General features: G+C 42.4%; 3 protein-coding genes across 3 annotated transcripts in view; 1 reads left to right on the top strand and 2 right to left on the bottom strand.

The window, feature by feature from the left end:
- LOC118404651 (arylsulfatase B-like) overlaps positions 1-1,979 on the bottom strand; it is an 11,521-nt gene extending 9,542 nt beyond the window's left edge. The window contains exons 1-3 of the mRNA XM_035803891.1: positions 1,604-1,979; positions 918-1,029; positions 111-162 (exon numbers count right to left, since the gene is read on the bottom strand). Of these exons, the coding sequence (XP_035659784.1) occupies positions 111-162; positions 918-1,029; positions 1,604-1,709 (270 nt within the window). The 5' untranslated portion in view covers positions 1,710-1,979. The remainder of the gene's footprint in view (positions 1-110; positions 163-917; positions 1,030-1,603) is intronic.
- Positions 1,980-4,467: 2,488 nt separating this feature from the next.
- Positions 4,468-8,540, top strand: LOC118404312 (hydroxyacid oxidase 1-like). Its single transcript, XM_035803380.1, has 7 exons — positions 4,468-4,945; positions 5,588-5,837; positions 6,300-6,463; positions 6,814-6,905; positions 7,292-7,450; positions 7,849-7,918; positions 8,419-8,540. Exons 2-7 carry the CDS (start codon positions 5,599-5,601, stop codon positions 8,538-8,540), a joined length of 846 nt encoding a protein of 281 aa, XP_035659273.1. The 5' UTR covers positions 4,468-4,945; positions 5,588-5,598.
- A 1,287-nt stretch (positions 8,541-9,827) lies between these two features.
- Positions 9,828-13,732, bottom strand: LOC118404311 (hydroxyacid oxidase 1-like). The gene is made up of 7 exons (XM_035803379.1): positions 13,578-13,732; positions 12,968-13,119; positions 12,358-12,607; positions 11,853-12,016; positions 10,863-10,954; positions 10,394-10,552; positions 9,828-10,003 (listed from the first exon to the last, which is right to left on the bottom strand). The coding sequence occupies exons 1-7, from the start codon at positions 13,715-13,717 to the stop codon at positions 9,920-9,922; spliced, it is 1,041 nt and encodes a 346-aa protein (XP_035659272.1). The 5' UTR covers positions 13,718-13,732; the 3' UTR covers positions 9,828-9,919.
- Between the last annotated feature and the right edge of the window lie 725 nt (positions 13,733-14,457).

The following is a 14,457-nucleotide window of genomic DNA, read 5'->3' as shown; positions in this document are numbered from 1 at the left end:
CATTGAAGGCATGATTTCAATTATCAAAAAAAGGAATGTAAGTTCGAATAAAGAAATTATCATACTTCAATCTAAGGTGCACAGAGTTTTTGAAATATAGTATTTCATACCTGCATTCCTAGGCGATAAGGAAATTTTCCGGTCAGAAGGGCAGTCCTGGAGCTACAAAAATGAAACACATAACATCTGATTGATTTAAAATTCCTTAAACATTGTTTTGAACATAACCTGTGTGACCTAGTCGTCATTAGTGCTACTTAAGAATCTGTTACTAGCTTATATATATATATGGCCTTCTTCGGTACTCGGTTAATATTCACCATGGTAAAATCCTAATTGATATCAGCCCTACAGCGTCGGCTGTGGCTTAAAGTGGGGTCACACCTGCGTAAATATAAGTCCGTATGAGGCGCGCATGGGAGCACTTACCTCCACCAGGCTCCACAGGTCGTTGTAAAAATAATAGAAATTGGTCAAACGTACCGTAAACAGGTAACATGTTAGATGAGTTATAGCTGGGTCGCTAACCATACTTCTCGGTCAGCTAACTCATCTGGCATGTTATGTATCTATATTTGTCCAATTCATACTATTTTTCCCGCGACCTGTGGAGCCTGGTAGAGACTAAGAGCTTCATACGAACCTCAAACGGACTTGAATATATACGCAGGTGTGACCCCACCTTTAGTCGGCAAACGCGCCGCGCTCTCACTGCGACCGAAATAGAATATATGTAGCCTCCTAGTAGAAAGGGGATTTAAACAGTCCAATACGAGAATGACAGTCTCTGCCACATAGGCGAATCCGTTAGCTGACTCATGTCCGTTAGCGGACTCATGTCTGTTGTAGAGTTGTCGCTAGCTTGGAAGCCTAGAAAGGGGTAGATCCTTTTTTTCCTTTCGCTACATCGTACTCACGGTGTACAGAGTCGCTGACAATATGTCTGGTTGAAAATGACACCAGTAGTTGCCAAGGTGTGCAGATTCGGCATCACCACATTCGGGTTGTTCCAACTGACGTCACTCCATCCTGTGTAGACCGAGAACAATCTATGACGTCACTGGAAAGGGCTAAAATGCATTCGCAACATACAAATCATGATATCGTACAGGGTTGTATGAGGCAGTAGAGAAATGCTCTAGAAAACTGTGAAAACAAAAATCAATTAAATCAAAGGTTCAATTAAATACATACAGCTGTAAACACCAACCTTTCTACTGAACCCTCCTTCCAAGTATTTCTGTATTGGCCTTTGAATTACAGAACTTGTATGTACCTTTCTGGTAATCTGGATTCACATACATAGATGTTTAAGGCGCTGAATGTTTTTAGAATGATTCTTAAATGTTTTTCTATTTGCAGTTACGACCGCTGCTGGAACATATGTTCAAAACTTCTTTTCAGGTGCCTGAACATAAGTCACTAAGTAACATTGGAGACTTTGCTTTAAAAGTTATAGTTTAAGATTAATTACATATAAGACGGTCCAGTATATGCAATACTTGAAGGTGACATGGCATAGCATCTTGTTTTACAAAAACACACCAAGAAACATGGTGCATAATACGTCTCTACCACATTGCAGTTGTCAATGAGTACGTACCTAGGTCGTCGGCCACGATGAGCAGTATATGCGGTTTGGCGGTGTCTTGTGCCGCCCCATGTCCAAAGAAACACCCCACAAACGCCAAGAGAAGAACAGCAGCCATTTCGACCACTTTTCCACAGGTGCTAACTATCTTTCGCTGGGTTTGTGTGTGTTACATAACAACGCTGGCTCTCCAGAAGTAAAACAAATGTTAGCCAACACGTCATGGCTACCATCCAGTACAAGGCACAGAAACTTCCAAGGACGCTTTAAACCGTCCTGTACAAGGCACAGGACGTGTTAGTCAACACGTCATTACTACCGTCCTGTACAAGGCACAGAAACTTCCAAGGACGCTTTAAACCGTCCTGTACAAGGCACAGGACGTGTTAGCCAACACGTCATTGCTACCGTCCTGTACAAGGCACAGGACGTGTTAGCCAACACGTCATTGCTACCGTCCTGTACAAGGCACAGGACGTGTTAGCCAACACGTCATTGCTACCGTCCTGTACAAGGCACAGGACGTGTTAGCCAACACGTCATTGCTACCGTCCTGTACAAGGCACAAAAACTTCCAAGGACGCTTTAAATCGTCAAACGGGCACCTGGTGCCGCTATACTATGTCCCTTGCTACCTTTGGCACCGTAGGGTCTGCTTGGAGACTACATATGGGAACCTGGAGCCAGCTTTGGACTGTATCCAAGGATTCCGTAGACTTCCCCACACAGTAGGAAGGTCTTTTCCGCTTCCTCTTACTGCGTAGCTACCCGGCATGGCATCTGCAAGCACTGTTTCTGCGCGGTACTAAGTTTCTGTCGTAACTTACGTTACGAGTTAACAGCTGCAGGGTGACCCCTAAACGACTCCGACGAGCGCAACCTTAATGACGAGATGTCTATGTCGTCAGACAACTTTTTACGCCCAGCATGAAAAATCGCATCCACACCAGCGTACACCATTAAAACTTTCAGCGTACGTGTTGGCTGCGCGAGGAAAACACATAAAGTTCCCTCTCAAGTATGTCTATAACAAGGACTAATGACAGACATCTATGAATAAAAAATTAGCACTTAGTGTCAGAATCTTAACTTGCATCTCCAAAACATTTTCTAATAGCAATTTCGCAGCTGTTATTTCTTATGATAGCTAGACAAGCAGGGGTGTTGAAATTAAGATCTTACTAGTGATGTATGCAATTCAGTGCTGTTCAGAGATAGAGTGAGAATTAGAGTGAGTGGGCCATGGGTGACTGAATATGATTGAGAGTGAGTGAATGAGTGTTTGATTGAATGGACGAAAGAGTGAACAAGTGAGCGAATGCATGAGTGAGCGAATGAATGAGTCAGTGATTGAAAGCGAGTGATTGAATGAACGAAAGTGAGTGCATGAGTGAGCGAGTGAATGAAAGTGGATGAACGAATGAGTGAGTGAGTGAGTGGAAGAACGAATGAGTGAGTGAGTAGTGAGTGAGTGAAAGAGGGAAAGACTGAAAGAGTGAAAAAGTGTTAGTCACTCGGTGACAGAGTGAGTGACAGTGCGCAAAGTGAATGAGTGAATGAGAGCGAGTTAGTTATTATGAAAGAGTGATGGAAAGAATGAATGTGAGTGAGTGAGTGAGTGAGTTCTTCTTCTTATGAATACAATTCATTTAACCTTAGTACAATACTAAACTTTCTTCCAACACAAATGTACACACGGATCAAATTTTCAACGACCACTGTCGCCTTCTTCAGGATCAATAGTGATGAAAAATCACTTCAGAACGAAAACTCGCGAGTGTTCCGGACACGTGATCTTATTACCACGTGATATTGCGGATGCGTGACGTCCGCAATTGGTCAAACGTGCCATGTTTCCTAAAGAAGGCGACAGTGGTCGTTAAAAATTTGATCCGTGTATACATTTGTGTTGGAAGAAAGTTTAGCATTGATTGCTACTAACACAGACGCACAAATGCATTTTTTGTTATGGTTCATTAAATGAGACATTCTTGTGACTAAAGTTGCAGGCGGAAGTCTGAATAAGTGGTGTGATATTACAACATAAAATAAACGTACTGAGTATAGATTAATATTTATGAAAGGCAAAGTATTATAACAATAGAGACACTTAAAGTCAGCACGCACAGTAGGTGCAAACATATATAAGCTTTGACATGATATCGACCAGCGAGATATATTAGGGTCGTTGGGTACTTGTCATTCATTCATTTTTTCATTCATTTATCCTGTACTTGCAATTGATTGCTAAGGCTAACATAGAGGGCTTATGTATTTAAGACTAAGAGCAACTTAAGAAGCTCTCCAACAGTCCTTGGGCTAGTGAACCCAGCGCTAACGTCTTCTTATTGAAGAGTCGCCATGTTAGCAACACTACGTATTAATCATCTACATGAACTGTACTCTAGAGTAAAGTTCACTGTACTACATTTTGTACCTGTGTCCTTGCCCTCAGGCTAACCCTGTCATGAACTATTAATGTCAACACACAATCAGAGCCACATGACGTGCAACACTCCCACCAAGTGACTGGATTCTTCAGCTTGATTTGAGTCTTCTCTAAGTTGTTTCTGACGCGATGTCTGAGAATGTCCACCCCAAGGCGACGTCACTGGCAGAGTTGGAGACAGCGGCAGGCGAGAAAATGTCAGCGTTCGCGCGGACGTACTTCAGCCATCCTGGGGAGGGGGGACAGACTTACAAGGACAACTGTCAGGCTTTTAAACGGTTCCTGGTTTAGTTTGTGTGTGTGTGTGTGTGTGTGTGTGTGTGTGTGTGTGTGTGTGTGTGTGTGTGTGTGTGTGTGTGTGTGTGCGTGCGTACGCGCGCGTGTGTGTGCGTGCATGCACGTTTGTGTGTGTGTGTGTGTGTGCATGCATTTATGCGTCTGTGTGTGCGTCTGTGTCACAGTGTTTATGTGCCGCAGTGTTTGTGTGTGTCAGTGTGTGTGCTTGTGTCACTGTATGTGTGTGTCACGATGTGTGTATGTGTCACTGTACATACGGTGTACTACGGTGTGTAAGACTTTGCTTGTGTCTATGCCACAGTCTGTGTGTATGTTTTAGTAATTACAGTGTGTGTCACAGTGTGTATGCGTGGCACTGTGTGTGTGTGTTGGTTGAAGATTACCTACAATATATCACTTACTGTAGTGGTTATTGATTAACTTTAAAAAGGATTGTTATGTTGACCTTGAACCCAGCTACCGCATCATTCCGCGGAACCTGCGTGACGTCAACATCCGGGACACCTCGGTCACCGTGCTGGGCTCCAGGCTGGATTTCCCAGTAGCCATTGCGCCAACGGCTCTCCACAAACTCACTCATCCAGATGCAGAGGCGGCAACTTCAAAAGGTTTACTACCGACAATTTTATAAACACAGTTACAGGAAACGATCACTTCTAAAGGGCCTCAAATTCAACCAAGTAAGATGAGAATGAAATTGCTCATGATCACGATCCTTGCTTTCGAATGTTATCTTTATGTTCTAAGACACTTATTACAATTTGAATTCACATGAAAAAGTGCATTTGCAATATAGTTTTTGGCGCTTGTAGTTACAATGTGTACAAATCAAGTCTTCATACACCAAGACTGAGATATTAAATAGAAGATCTTAAGTCATTCTTCATACTCAAACATTCACACTGCAGGTATTGTTCAAAGCTACATGTATCTAGTGGCGATGCTCTTACTGTACTTGGTGGCAACGAATTTCACTCTAAGAAAGTTCGAATATTTGAACACATCAATCTTTTGTTGGAAACTTTGGTGTTTGAAGGCGTGGTTACTTCTTGCTTTTGTCTGAGCTGCTTTAGGATATAAGATTGAAGATCCCCCAGGCGCTGTGCTTCATCCATGAACACACTGATGGTCCTGACCATGGTGCAATTTTAGTCTATATCGTAAACCAAGACTGTGATAGTAAACAGAAGATATAGTCATTTTCAGACTCTAACATTGACGTATGTTTGTCTGTCTTTCCTTTCCCTCAGGCGCTGCCTCCATGAACACCCTGATGGTCCTGAGTTCCTGGTCGAGTCAGTCCTTAGAACAGGTGTCTGAGGCGGCTCCGCGGGGGGTCCGCTGGTTCTACATGCTGTTCTACCGAGACCGAGACCGGATGAAGCGGCTCCTGGAGCGGGCAGAACGGGCGGGGTACACCGCCATAGTTCTCACCGTGGACCAACCTATTTTCCCGTATTCTATTCGCCGCAAGCCTGTCGTCTTCCCAGTACAGTTCAGGTTAGATTAGCAAGATCTCTACCTTTTTCACGCTTGTTCACTTGCCATTCCCTCGCTTGCATTTTCGCCATATAATAGTGCAATAAGTCAAAAGCTTTCCTCACTTCACTCAGGTTAAAATGAGTACCTATCTAGCTAGGGCCGTCCCTCGGACAGGACGTTAAATGGAGGTCCCGTGTTTGGGGCGAGTCACACCCCATGCACGTTAAAGAACCCCCACACGCGCGATGATGCGAAATGCGATGGTACAACTTCTTCTGTCTTGAGTTGGTGATTCACTTCAAATCCGGATGGAGGTCTGGCGAACCTCTGTCTTGTATCAGCCACAAGGTGATTTACATCATTCACCCGGGAGGGAGCGCTGGTATTGTAATTAGCCAGCGAAAGGGTATGTTACCCCGTAAGGGGCGGTATAACCCCGTCGTGTGTAATCAAGATTTTTTTCACTCAATCTCTTTTTAGTTTACCAAACGTTTGGCTTGATGACGACCAACCAGGCCCTCTCGGTTCCAAGGAGCACGGAGCGGGTCTGATTAAGATCGCAAAAGAGGCGGCAACATGGGAAGACGTGGCGTGGATCAAGAACAACACAAGGCTGCCAGTCGTGCTGAAAGGGATTCTATCAGGTAGGTACTACTGAGTAAAATGAACTCTAACTTTTGAAAAGAAAAAGAAATTTACAGAACTCTGTCTAAATCTTGTTTATGTGTATAAAAAGCATGTACGTGTATGAAACTTACATAAATGAAGTCTTGTAATAACGTTAAAGATCAATTGCTCGATTGATTGATTGGTTGATTAGCTTACTTGATGTGTATTATTCAGCTCAAAATGAGAGTAGATTTGCTTTAAAAAATTTTTCCACGCATTATGAAACTGAAATTTACACCGTTTTGTGCATACGTTTTGAATTGATATGTCAGATGACTAATTGATATATAATTGATAAATGAACTAAAACAGAATGTAAATGCAGCTGAAGACGCAAGAATCGCAGTGGACCTGGGGGTTGCCGGTATTTACGTGTCGAACCATGGCGGCCGGCAGCAGGACGGGGTGCCGGCAACGGTGGGAAGATATCTCCGTTTTCAACCGTAACCGTATATCCATTAGAAAACTAACTTAAGTCGGGTACTTTTACAGCTAAAGCAGTGTACTAGTAAGTAGCTTCCGACTTCAAATACGAAGAAAATCGGAGTTTTAAAAATTATGAAAAACAACATCTCCAAGGCTGACTTCTACATCTACTATCTCACATCTACCAATAGTGACAGCTTTCAGATTGACATCCTCCAAGGCTGTGCTCGTGTATTTATACCTTACAATATTTGATACATGCATTTGCCTTCGAATATAATGGCATAGAGTTATCCAATCGCTACATATTGTACAAAAAACAACATTACCAGACACAAACATTGCGGACTTACAATATTTTATATATCATTCCATAGATCGACGTCCTTCCCGACATCGTCAGCGCAGTAGGCGGTGAGGCGGAGGTTTACCTGGACGGAGGGGTCCGGACTGGGACGGACGTGCTGAAGGCCTTGGCGCTGGGGGCCAGATGTGTGTTCATCGGTAGGCCCGCTCTATGGGGACTCGCACTGAATGTATTCTTGCAATATTTTATAGCCTGGAGTCTAGCCTGCTGTTCGCTTTGGTCCGTTCCCGAAAGTCCCTACCGCGCATTTAGGGACCTTCGGGAACGAAACGAGGCTGGACTCTAGGCTAATGTTTCAAATTTTTTTTTAAATCTTGAATCGTTTTTGTTCTTTCGATGTTATCGTCTTATTTGAACCTTTTGTCTCTCCACCTCGGCAACCCGCTTGTAACGTACGCGTGGTTTTGCACAGACAACCCTTGCTTAAGTATAAGTAAAAGTTTATCTCTATTTCCTATCTGGATGGTTTCAATGATAGGAAATGTTTTGAAAAGTACAGTTTGTGACTTGCAAAGAACATTGACAAAATACATTGAACATGGTTCTAATTTTTCTGGAATATTCCAGGGTGCAGAAGGTGTTCAACAAGTTTTACAGATCTTGAAGGATGAACTGAGTCTAGCCATGGCCAGAGCCGGTACGTAAAGTTAATTTTGCGTCTTGGAAAAATCATTTCATGTTGCTACCATTGTCAGCAATGTCTTGTTTTGTAATTGCTACAATGGCCGAGTGGTTAGAGTGTTTAGTAGGTCGTGAGTTCGATCCCAGGCCGAGTCATACCAAAGACTTTAAATTGTACACGCTGCTTTCTCTGCTTTGACTTTACTTAAATCCACATTTGGCTTAACAATGTTAACAATGTTGTCATCTATTCTTCCTGTCCTCCTGGGCACTTGGCCCTCGATATTCGGGAGGGAGTATAGAAGTTGAACACACATCACTAGCCAGTGGACTAGCCCCCTGTTGCAGTGATTGCACAGAATTGTGTGGCCCATGGCTACTGAAATGGAGATGGGCGCCGCCATATGCGCCATCAGGTGCGGGAAGGACTCTGACTGACCAGTGTCAGCAGTTATGAAGGGACATGGTCATCATGGATGTTCTTCTAGTGTAATGTACTGGTTATTTTTTTTCCAGGCTGTGCGAAGATCTCAGACATCAAGTCGTCACTGGTCGTGCACGAGTCTTATTACTTGTACCGACAGTTGTTCAACCATTCTGGCAAGGTCAACAACAAGATTCTGACATCCAAATATTAGGATATGCATGTATGTGCCTGGTGTGGTGTCTTATACTAGAGATATAACACAGAGAGCACACACACACGTCCGTCTCCTAGCTCTACAACTTTTAATCTGCAATCCTACTGTGTTACATAGATCTGGGGTGTCTGGCCTGGGAGGGAAAACACACTGTGTACGTGACTTCCTATGAGCTTGTCTCTGATAGCATGCAAATGGTTGGTTTGCTAAAGTCACTATATCTCTAACATTTAGGGCACTACAGCTGGCCAGCATATCCTCTCAATCATATTGTTTGTATAAACTGAAGCCTGAATGTAAGCATGTACTAGATTCACGTTATTAGCAAGTAGTCTGTAGCAACATTCTGGATTTGTTTTACATTGTACACTGTGTTTCTTCGACCATTGCATAGCCTTCATCTATTGTTACCTTATTAGCATAAATCTACTTCTAGTATATTGCTAGTTGTCTTATACAATATAACGTTACCTAAGTTTGCCTTACATTGTACCCGTTCTACAAATGCATTAAAACTTTGACTTGACTTGACTATTGTGACGGTGGATTCGACATGGCACTACACAGAGGTTAAACGTAGATAAATGTATACCTTTGTTCAATAATCTTGGATTCCATTGATTTCTTATATCATTAATTGTAGAAAATAAGAAATGAAGATGGCTCTCTTACAGCGGGTATTAGAGTTGATAATTATTTTAATGACATGTCAGGTTTCTTTTACTCGAAGAGAAATTATATTAAAGAGAATATAAGATAATACATTGCTCTAGAATAATTGTCTTTACAGTATTCGGGACAGAGTGTATGGACATACAGTGCATAACAATGTCAATATGCAAATTATACGTGGGGCTTTATTGAACAAGGTGTGTTTTAGTGTAGAATTGTTGTCTGTAGTTCAACGTACAATAAACAGCTGTGAATTATCATAATGATTGTTTATCTCAAAATTCTGGCATAATATCTTATCTAAAAGGATTGTGGTAAAAAAAAGTCAGCTCATTTTCTTCCATGCTGCAGATATTCATCACCCTAATACTTAGATAGTGGCGGCCATGGTGCACCATAATATGACTGGTGGACGACTAAAGACCGCTGGATATCTGGTATCTTCGCACAACCTGGAAGAACAAAACAAAATTACCGAAAGCAACTTTTGCGCAACAACAACACGTTCATAATAAATCCATAGTTATATACATATATACATTATATTTACATGCTTAAAAACACATAGAGGCATGCATATGAACTATAGAATGTAACATTTCAACACTGGATATGATTTGCACTTGTGCGAATCTGTGACTGTGTGACTTGAGTCAAGGAATTAGTGAATCTTCTTGAATTTTTAGATTAAAAGTTACGAACTTTCAAATATACTTACCCGCTCTGGCCATGGCCAAACTGAGTTCGTCCTTCAGAATCTTGAGAACCTGCTGAACACCTTCAGCACCCTGATGTAACGGAAAGCAGTGTATAGTATTGATTTTGTCGTGTAGGCATGTTTCAATTTACCAACATAAGTCATGAAATCTTTGGGCACCAAAACAAAGCTCATCAAATGGTGTTCATCGAATTTCGAAAATGGCAAATAACAATTTGATGTTCAAGACATGTTCGAAGTTCAATTTGGGATCATAGAAAAATTACATGCAATAGAATCCGTTTAATTGCACACCCCGATTGGCAGCGTATTTTGTGCAATTATCCGGATGGTGCAATAATGCGGAGTTATCCAGCTGGACCACACCAGTTTGGTATTGTGGGATTCCGTGCAATCAACAGAAGTGTGCGGTAAACCTTGGCTTCTACTGTACTAAATTTAGTGTGTTGGACATACTTACGTTATAAGCAAGTCCCCATAGAGCGGGCCTGCCGATGAACACACATCTGGCCCCAAGCGCCAAGGCCTTCAGCACGTCCGTCCCAGTCCGGACCCCTCCGTCCAGGTAAACCTCCGCCTCACCGCCAACTGCGCCGACGATGTCCGGAAGAACGTCGATCTACAAAAATAGTACATTGAAGTTACTCTTAAATGTTTTCGACATTTTGACGTCAAGGGTGCGCGCGTCGAAGAAAACAGAATATCTGCCGTATGGTCAGCGGATATACTATCCTTAAGATTGATATTAGTATTGATTTAGAAAAGATTTACTGGATTGCAGAATGTTTGATACGTTTATATGTGGTAATTGATGACTATCAGGCACTTAACCGAGAATAAAGACGTCAGCTATAACATTTTCTAATCAGGGGAAGAGCCTAGCTCTTCCTTGTATAATTTTTAGACAAAGTTTAAGCTGTAAGACTCACAGTAGCAGGGACTCCGTCCAATTGTCTGCCACCGTGGTTAGACACCAAGATGGCGTCAATCCCCAACCGGACTGCCATCTTAGCATCATCAACTGTAGAACAGAGTTAAACATGAGCTTCGTATGCTATTTCATGAAGGACGCATTTCCACTGGAAATATACATTTTGATAACTAATGGGTTACTAAACATTATAGCTAATTCACATCACTAAAATATGTTTAAAAGACCATTAGAAGTTTTTTGCATTTGTGCTAATTGAATAACGGCAAAAGATTAAAAGAAGATCGTTCGTTGGAAGGCATTAGGGATTTTCGAGAGAGATTAAAAGACGGTAAGGAGGTCTATCATATTTGTTGGGCGCTCAACGGTCTATATGATCATCAGTACTTAATCAATAAAATTAAAGCAACTTGTAATGAAGGCTTTTGCATTTCTGAACATAATACATGTGGTATATGAGTTTTTTGTTTTTTCTTAGAATCTAACGGTTTCGGGTTCGAATCCAAGCCAGGCCACATTCTAGTGTCCCTGGGAAAGGTATTTTACATTTCCCCACTCAAATCAGATCAAAATGGGTACTTCTATCTAGCTTTGGTTATGGACATCTTCTTGGACTAGATCTGAAGCCGAGGTCCCGTGTTTGAGGAGAGCCACACCCTGAGCATGGTAAAGAACCTACCGCACTTAATGACAAAATTAGGGAGTCTATCCCAAGCTGCGTTCTCCAAAATTTACAGTCAGGTCTCTTGATTGACATCTTAAAAGGATGATAGTCACTTATATTCTCCAGGCAGATTTACCAGTGGCATAAGATAGTATCAAACCTGGCAAAGGAGTACAGCCGGCCAAAGGGAGTCATCGGCCAAACACACTCCTAGACCGGCTTCACTCCTTTGGCAGCTTTTGATTCTATCTTATGCTACCGTAGGATCTGTTAATAGTCTCTCTCTATTTTAATCCTTCAACGAATGTGATAAATTATTAGTACCGGACAGGATTCCTTTAAGAACAACCGGCAGCCTGGTGTTCTTCTTCACCCATTCCACATCTTCCCATGTTGCCGCCTCCTTGACGGTTTTCTTGAAGTACTCGGCCAGTTCTAATGAGCCGAGAGGCCCAGGGGGGTTGTCGTCTAAGTAGATGTTGGGGAACCTATTGAAAAACATAAAATGTGCTTTGAGAAAAAAATCATGAAATATTTTGAAGAAAAATTAGAAACAAGGTACTGATATTTACTGAAAGGTTGTATGAAGTATTCTTTTTAACCTTCAATAGACTAGAAAGACTAGTAAGATTTTCATGGATTTGCGTTATTTGCGTAAGGGGCCGAAGTAACTCGGCAGCCATAATAGCATTGGATACCAAACTATTGATTGTGTGCGAGTAGCACTGTATAACCAAGGACGTAGAATGGGCCCGGGACGAAAGAAAACAAAAAAGAGAAGAAAAAAAAATCCAGGGATGATGATAGAAATGAAAAAGGGTACTCTTACCGAAAATCTAATGGCAAAGTAGTCGCTACTTTGCGAAAAGAAAACGTAAAGAAAGGCTGATCCGCGGTGAGGACTATGGCGGCGTAACCCGCCCGTTCTGCCCGCTCCAGGAGCCGCTTCATCCGGCCTCGGTCTCGGTAGAACAGCATGTAGAACCAGCGGACCCCCCGCGGAGCCGCCTCAGCCACCTGTTTTAAGGAGTGATGCGACCAGGAGCTCAGAACCATCAGGGTGTTCATGGAGGCTGCGCCTAAGTAAAATAAAGTATTCAAGTCAGGGATCTGTATAAAAATTGTTAGATACCTGTTTTTACTTTTATTTTGTAAATTGTCGTCGACTGTTCAAAAGTTGCTGTACTTTGCGTGGCTTCTATGACTTCTATAGCATCTACAGTGTATAAGGTCGTTCACACTCTTCTGAGTACGCTTGAGTAGCAACAGGAATTTGTCCAACTTGTAAACAGTTCTCGTCTTGAACCTTGTCCGAATTTGCATAACAATGTCCAGGCATGCTTTCTTTATGTATCAGGGACCTTCACCTTTGACATATTACCCACAATCCCTATCACCACGCATGCGTACTCGGAATTCTGAACGAGCTTATTCCATACCTCTTGCAGTCGTCAACTCCGCCTCAGGATGAAACAATAGGTGCGTGGCTGTTGGCGCAATGGCCACTGGGAAATCCAGCTTGGTACCTAATATGGTCACAGAAGTGTCCCGGATGTACACGTCACGCAGATTCCGTGGAATGAGGCGATAGCTTGAAAGCAATAGAACGTTCATGTTACTGATTTTGAAAAGAAAAACTTTAAATACAGAAAAGTTTTCACTTCACAACTTTACGTAGATAAATTTTTATTCGGCAAAAGTCAACTTGTTTTGTATACAGCAATGCAAATTTGGATGTCCAATGATAAGATCTCCAGTTGAAATCGTCACTTAACCATTCTGGGATGGAAGAAAATAACGGCCAACACCCAGCTTAGAGCGTAATGTATTACAATCAAGTTGACCGAAACCTGATATGCTCAAATGTAGCGGAGCGTATCCGGTGACCCTAAGTTGTGTTTACAAACGGTTGCTTCATATTCCTGCGGTTACACACAATTTTATATCTCTTTTGACACGGTAATACAATGAATAACCCGTCTTTAGATGCTGTTGTTACACAGCTCTAGTCCCAATAGAGTAAAAACGGTTGGTGTGATGTAACATTACCGTTTAAAAGCCCGACGGTTATCAGTGTGAGTCTGTCCGTCCTCACCGGGCCGGCTCAGGTAGCTCCACGCGAACGCTGTCGCTTTCTGCCGTGCAGACGCCTCAAACTCCGCCAGCGTGGTGGGGGTGGCAGCCGACATGGTAGCTGTGATCGTCCGAAGTCTCTGTCAAATAGTTGGCTCTCACACACCAACTAAAACCGTTTGAAAGATTCCCTCTTATGCTTCGTTTTACGACCTTATGGCTACCTCTTTCCTAACTTGTGTTGTCCCCAAGTGACTTTAAATTTGTTCTAAGATGTTAAGAACTTTACTCTGCGATAATGAGATCTAGAAAGAACGAAGGGTCCCGATAGACTTCTAATCTGATCTGTCCAGAAGGTGTGTCAAGAGGTTCAGGTTCACGGACATCTTTTACGTCCGGGTTGTTGGGCGAAACCACTAACAACAGGAGGGTTACCGGATGCGGCAGAGGTTTTTTGTAGAGTGTATTATTATTACAACCGGACTGAAAAATCAATAGACTGCTTGTCTACAGTGTGGTCGTGTATGTGTATGTGTATGTGTATGTGTATCGAAATCGTACAGTCCTATGGACGCACCTAGATTACTGTCGTATTGAGGTCGTCTGAGTTAGCGCCGAATGGCAACAGCTACAAACCTTTGCCCACAGGCTGCATTTCAGTATTTCATATGCATATTCTTAACAATAGGGATCATGGGAGAAAAAGGCTGTCAAAAATCACCTACCTGACTTTTAGAACATGAAAAACTCACATTGGCATGGTTGTCCGACCTCTGAAGAGTAATTTAACGACAAAAAAAGGAATTACGGAATTTACGGCGGAATTATATTATATGCCATCAAAACATAGGTGGGA

The sequence above is a fragment of the Branchiostoma floridae genome, chromosome 17, assembly GCF_000003815.2.
Source record: "Branchiostoma floridae strain S238N-H82 chromosome 17, Bfl_VNyyK, whole genome shotgun sequence".
Taxonomy (NCBI): domain Eukaryota; kingdom Metazoa; phylum Chordata; class Leptocardii; order Amphioxiformes; family Branchiostomatidae; genus Branchiostoma; species Branchiostoma floridae.
This window is presented reverse-complemented; position numbering and strand designations above follow the sequence as displayed.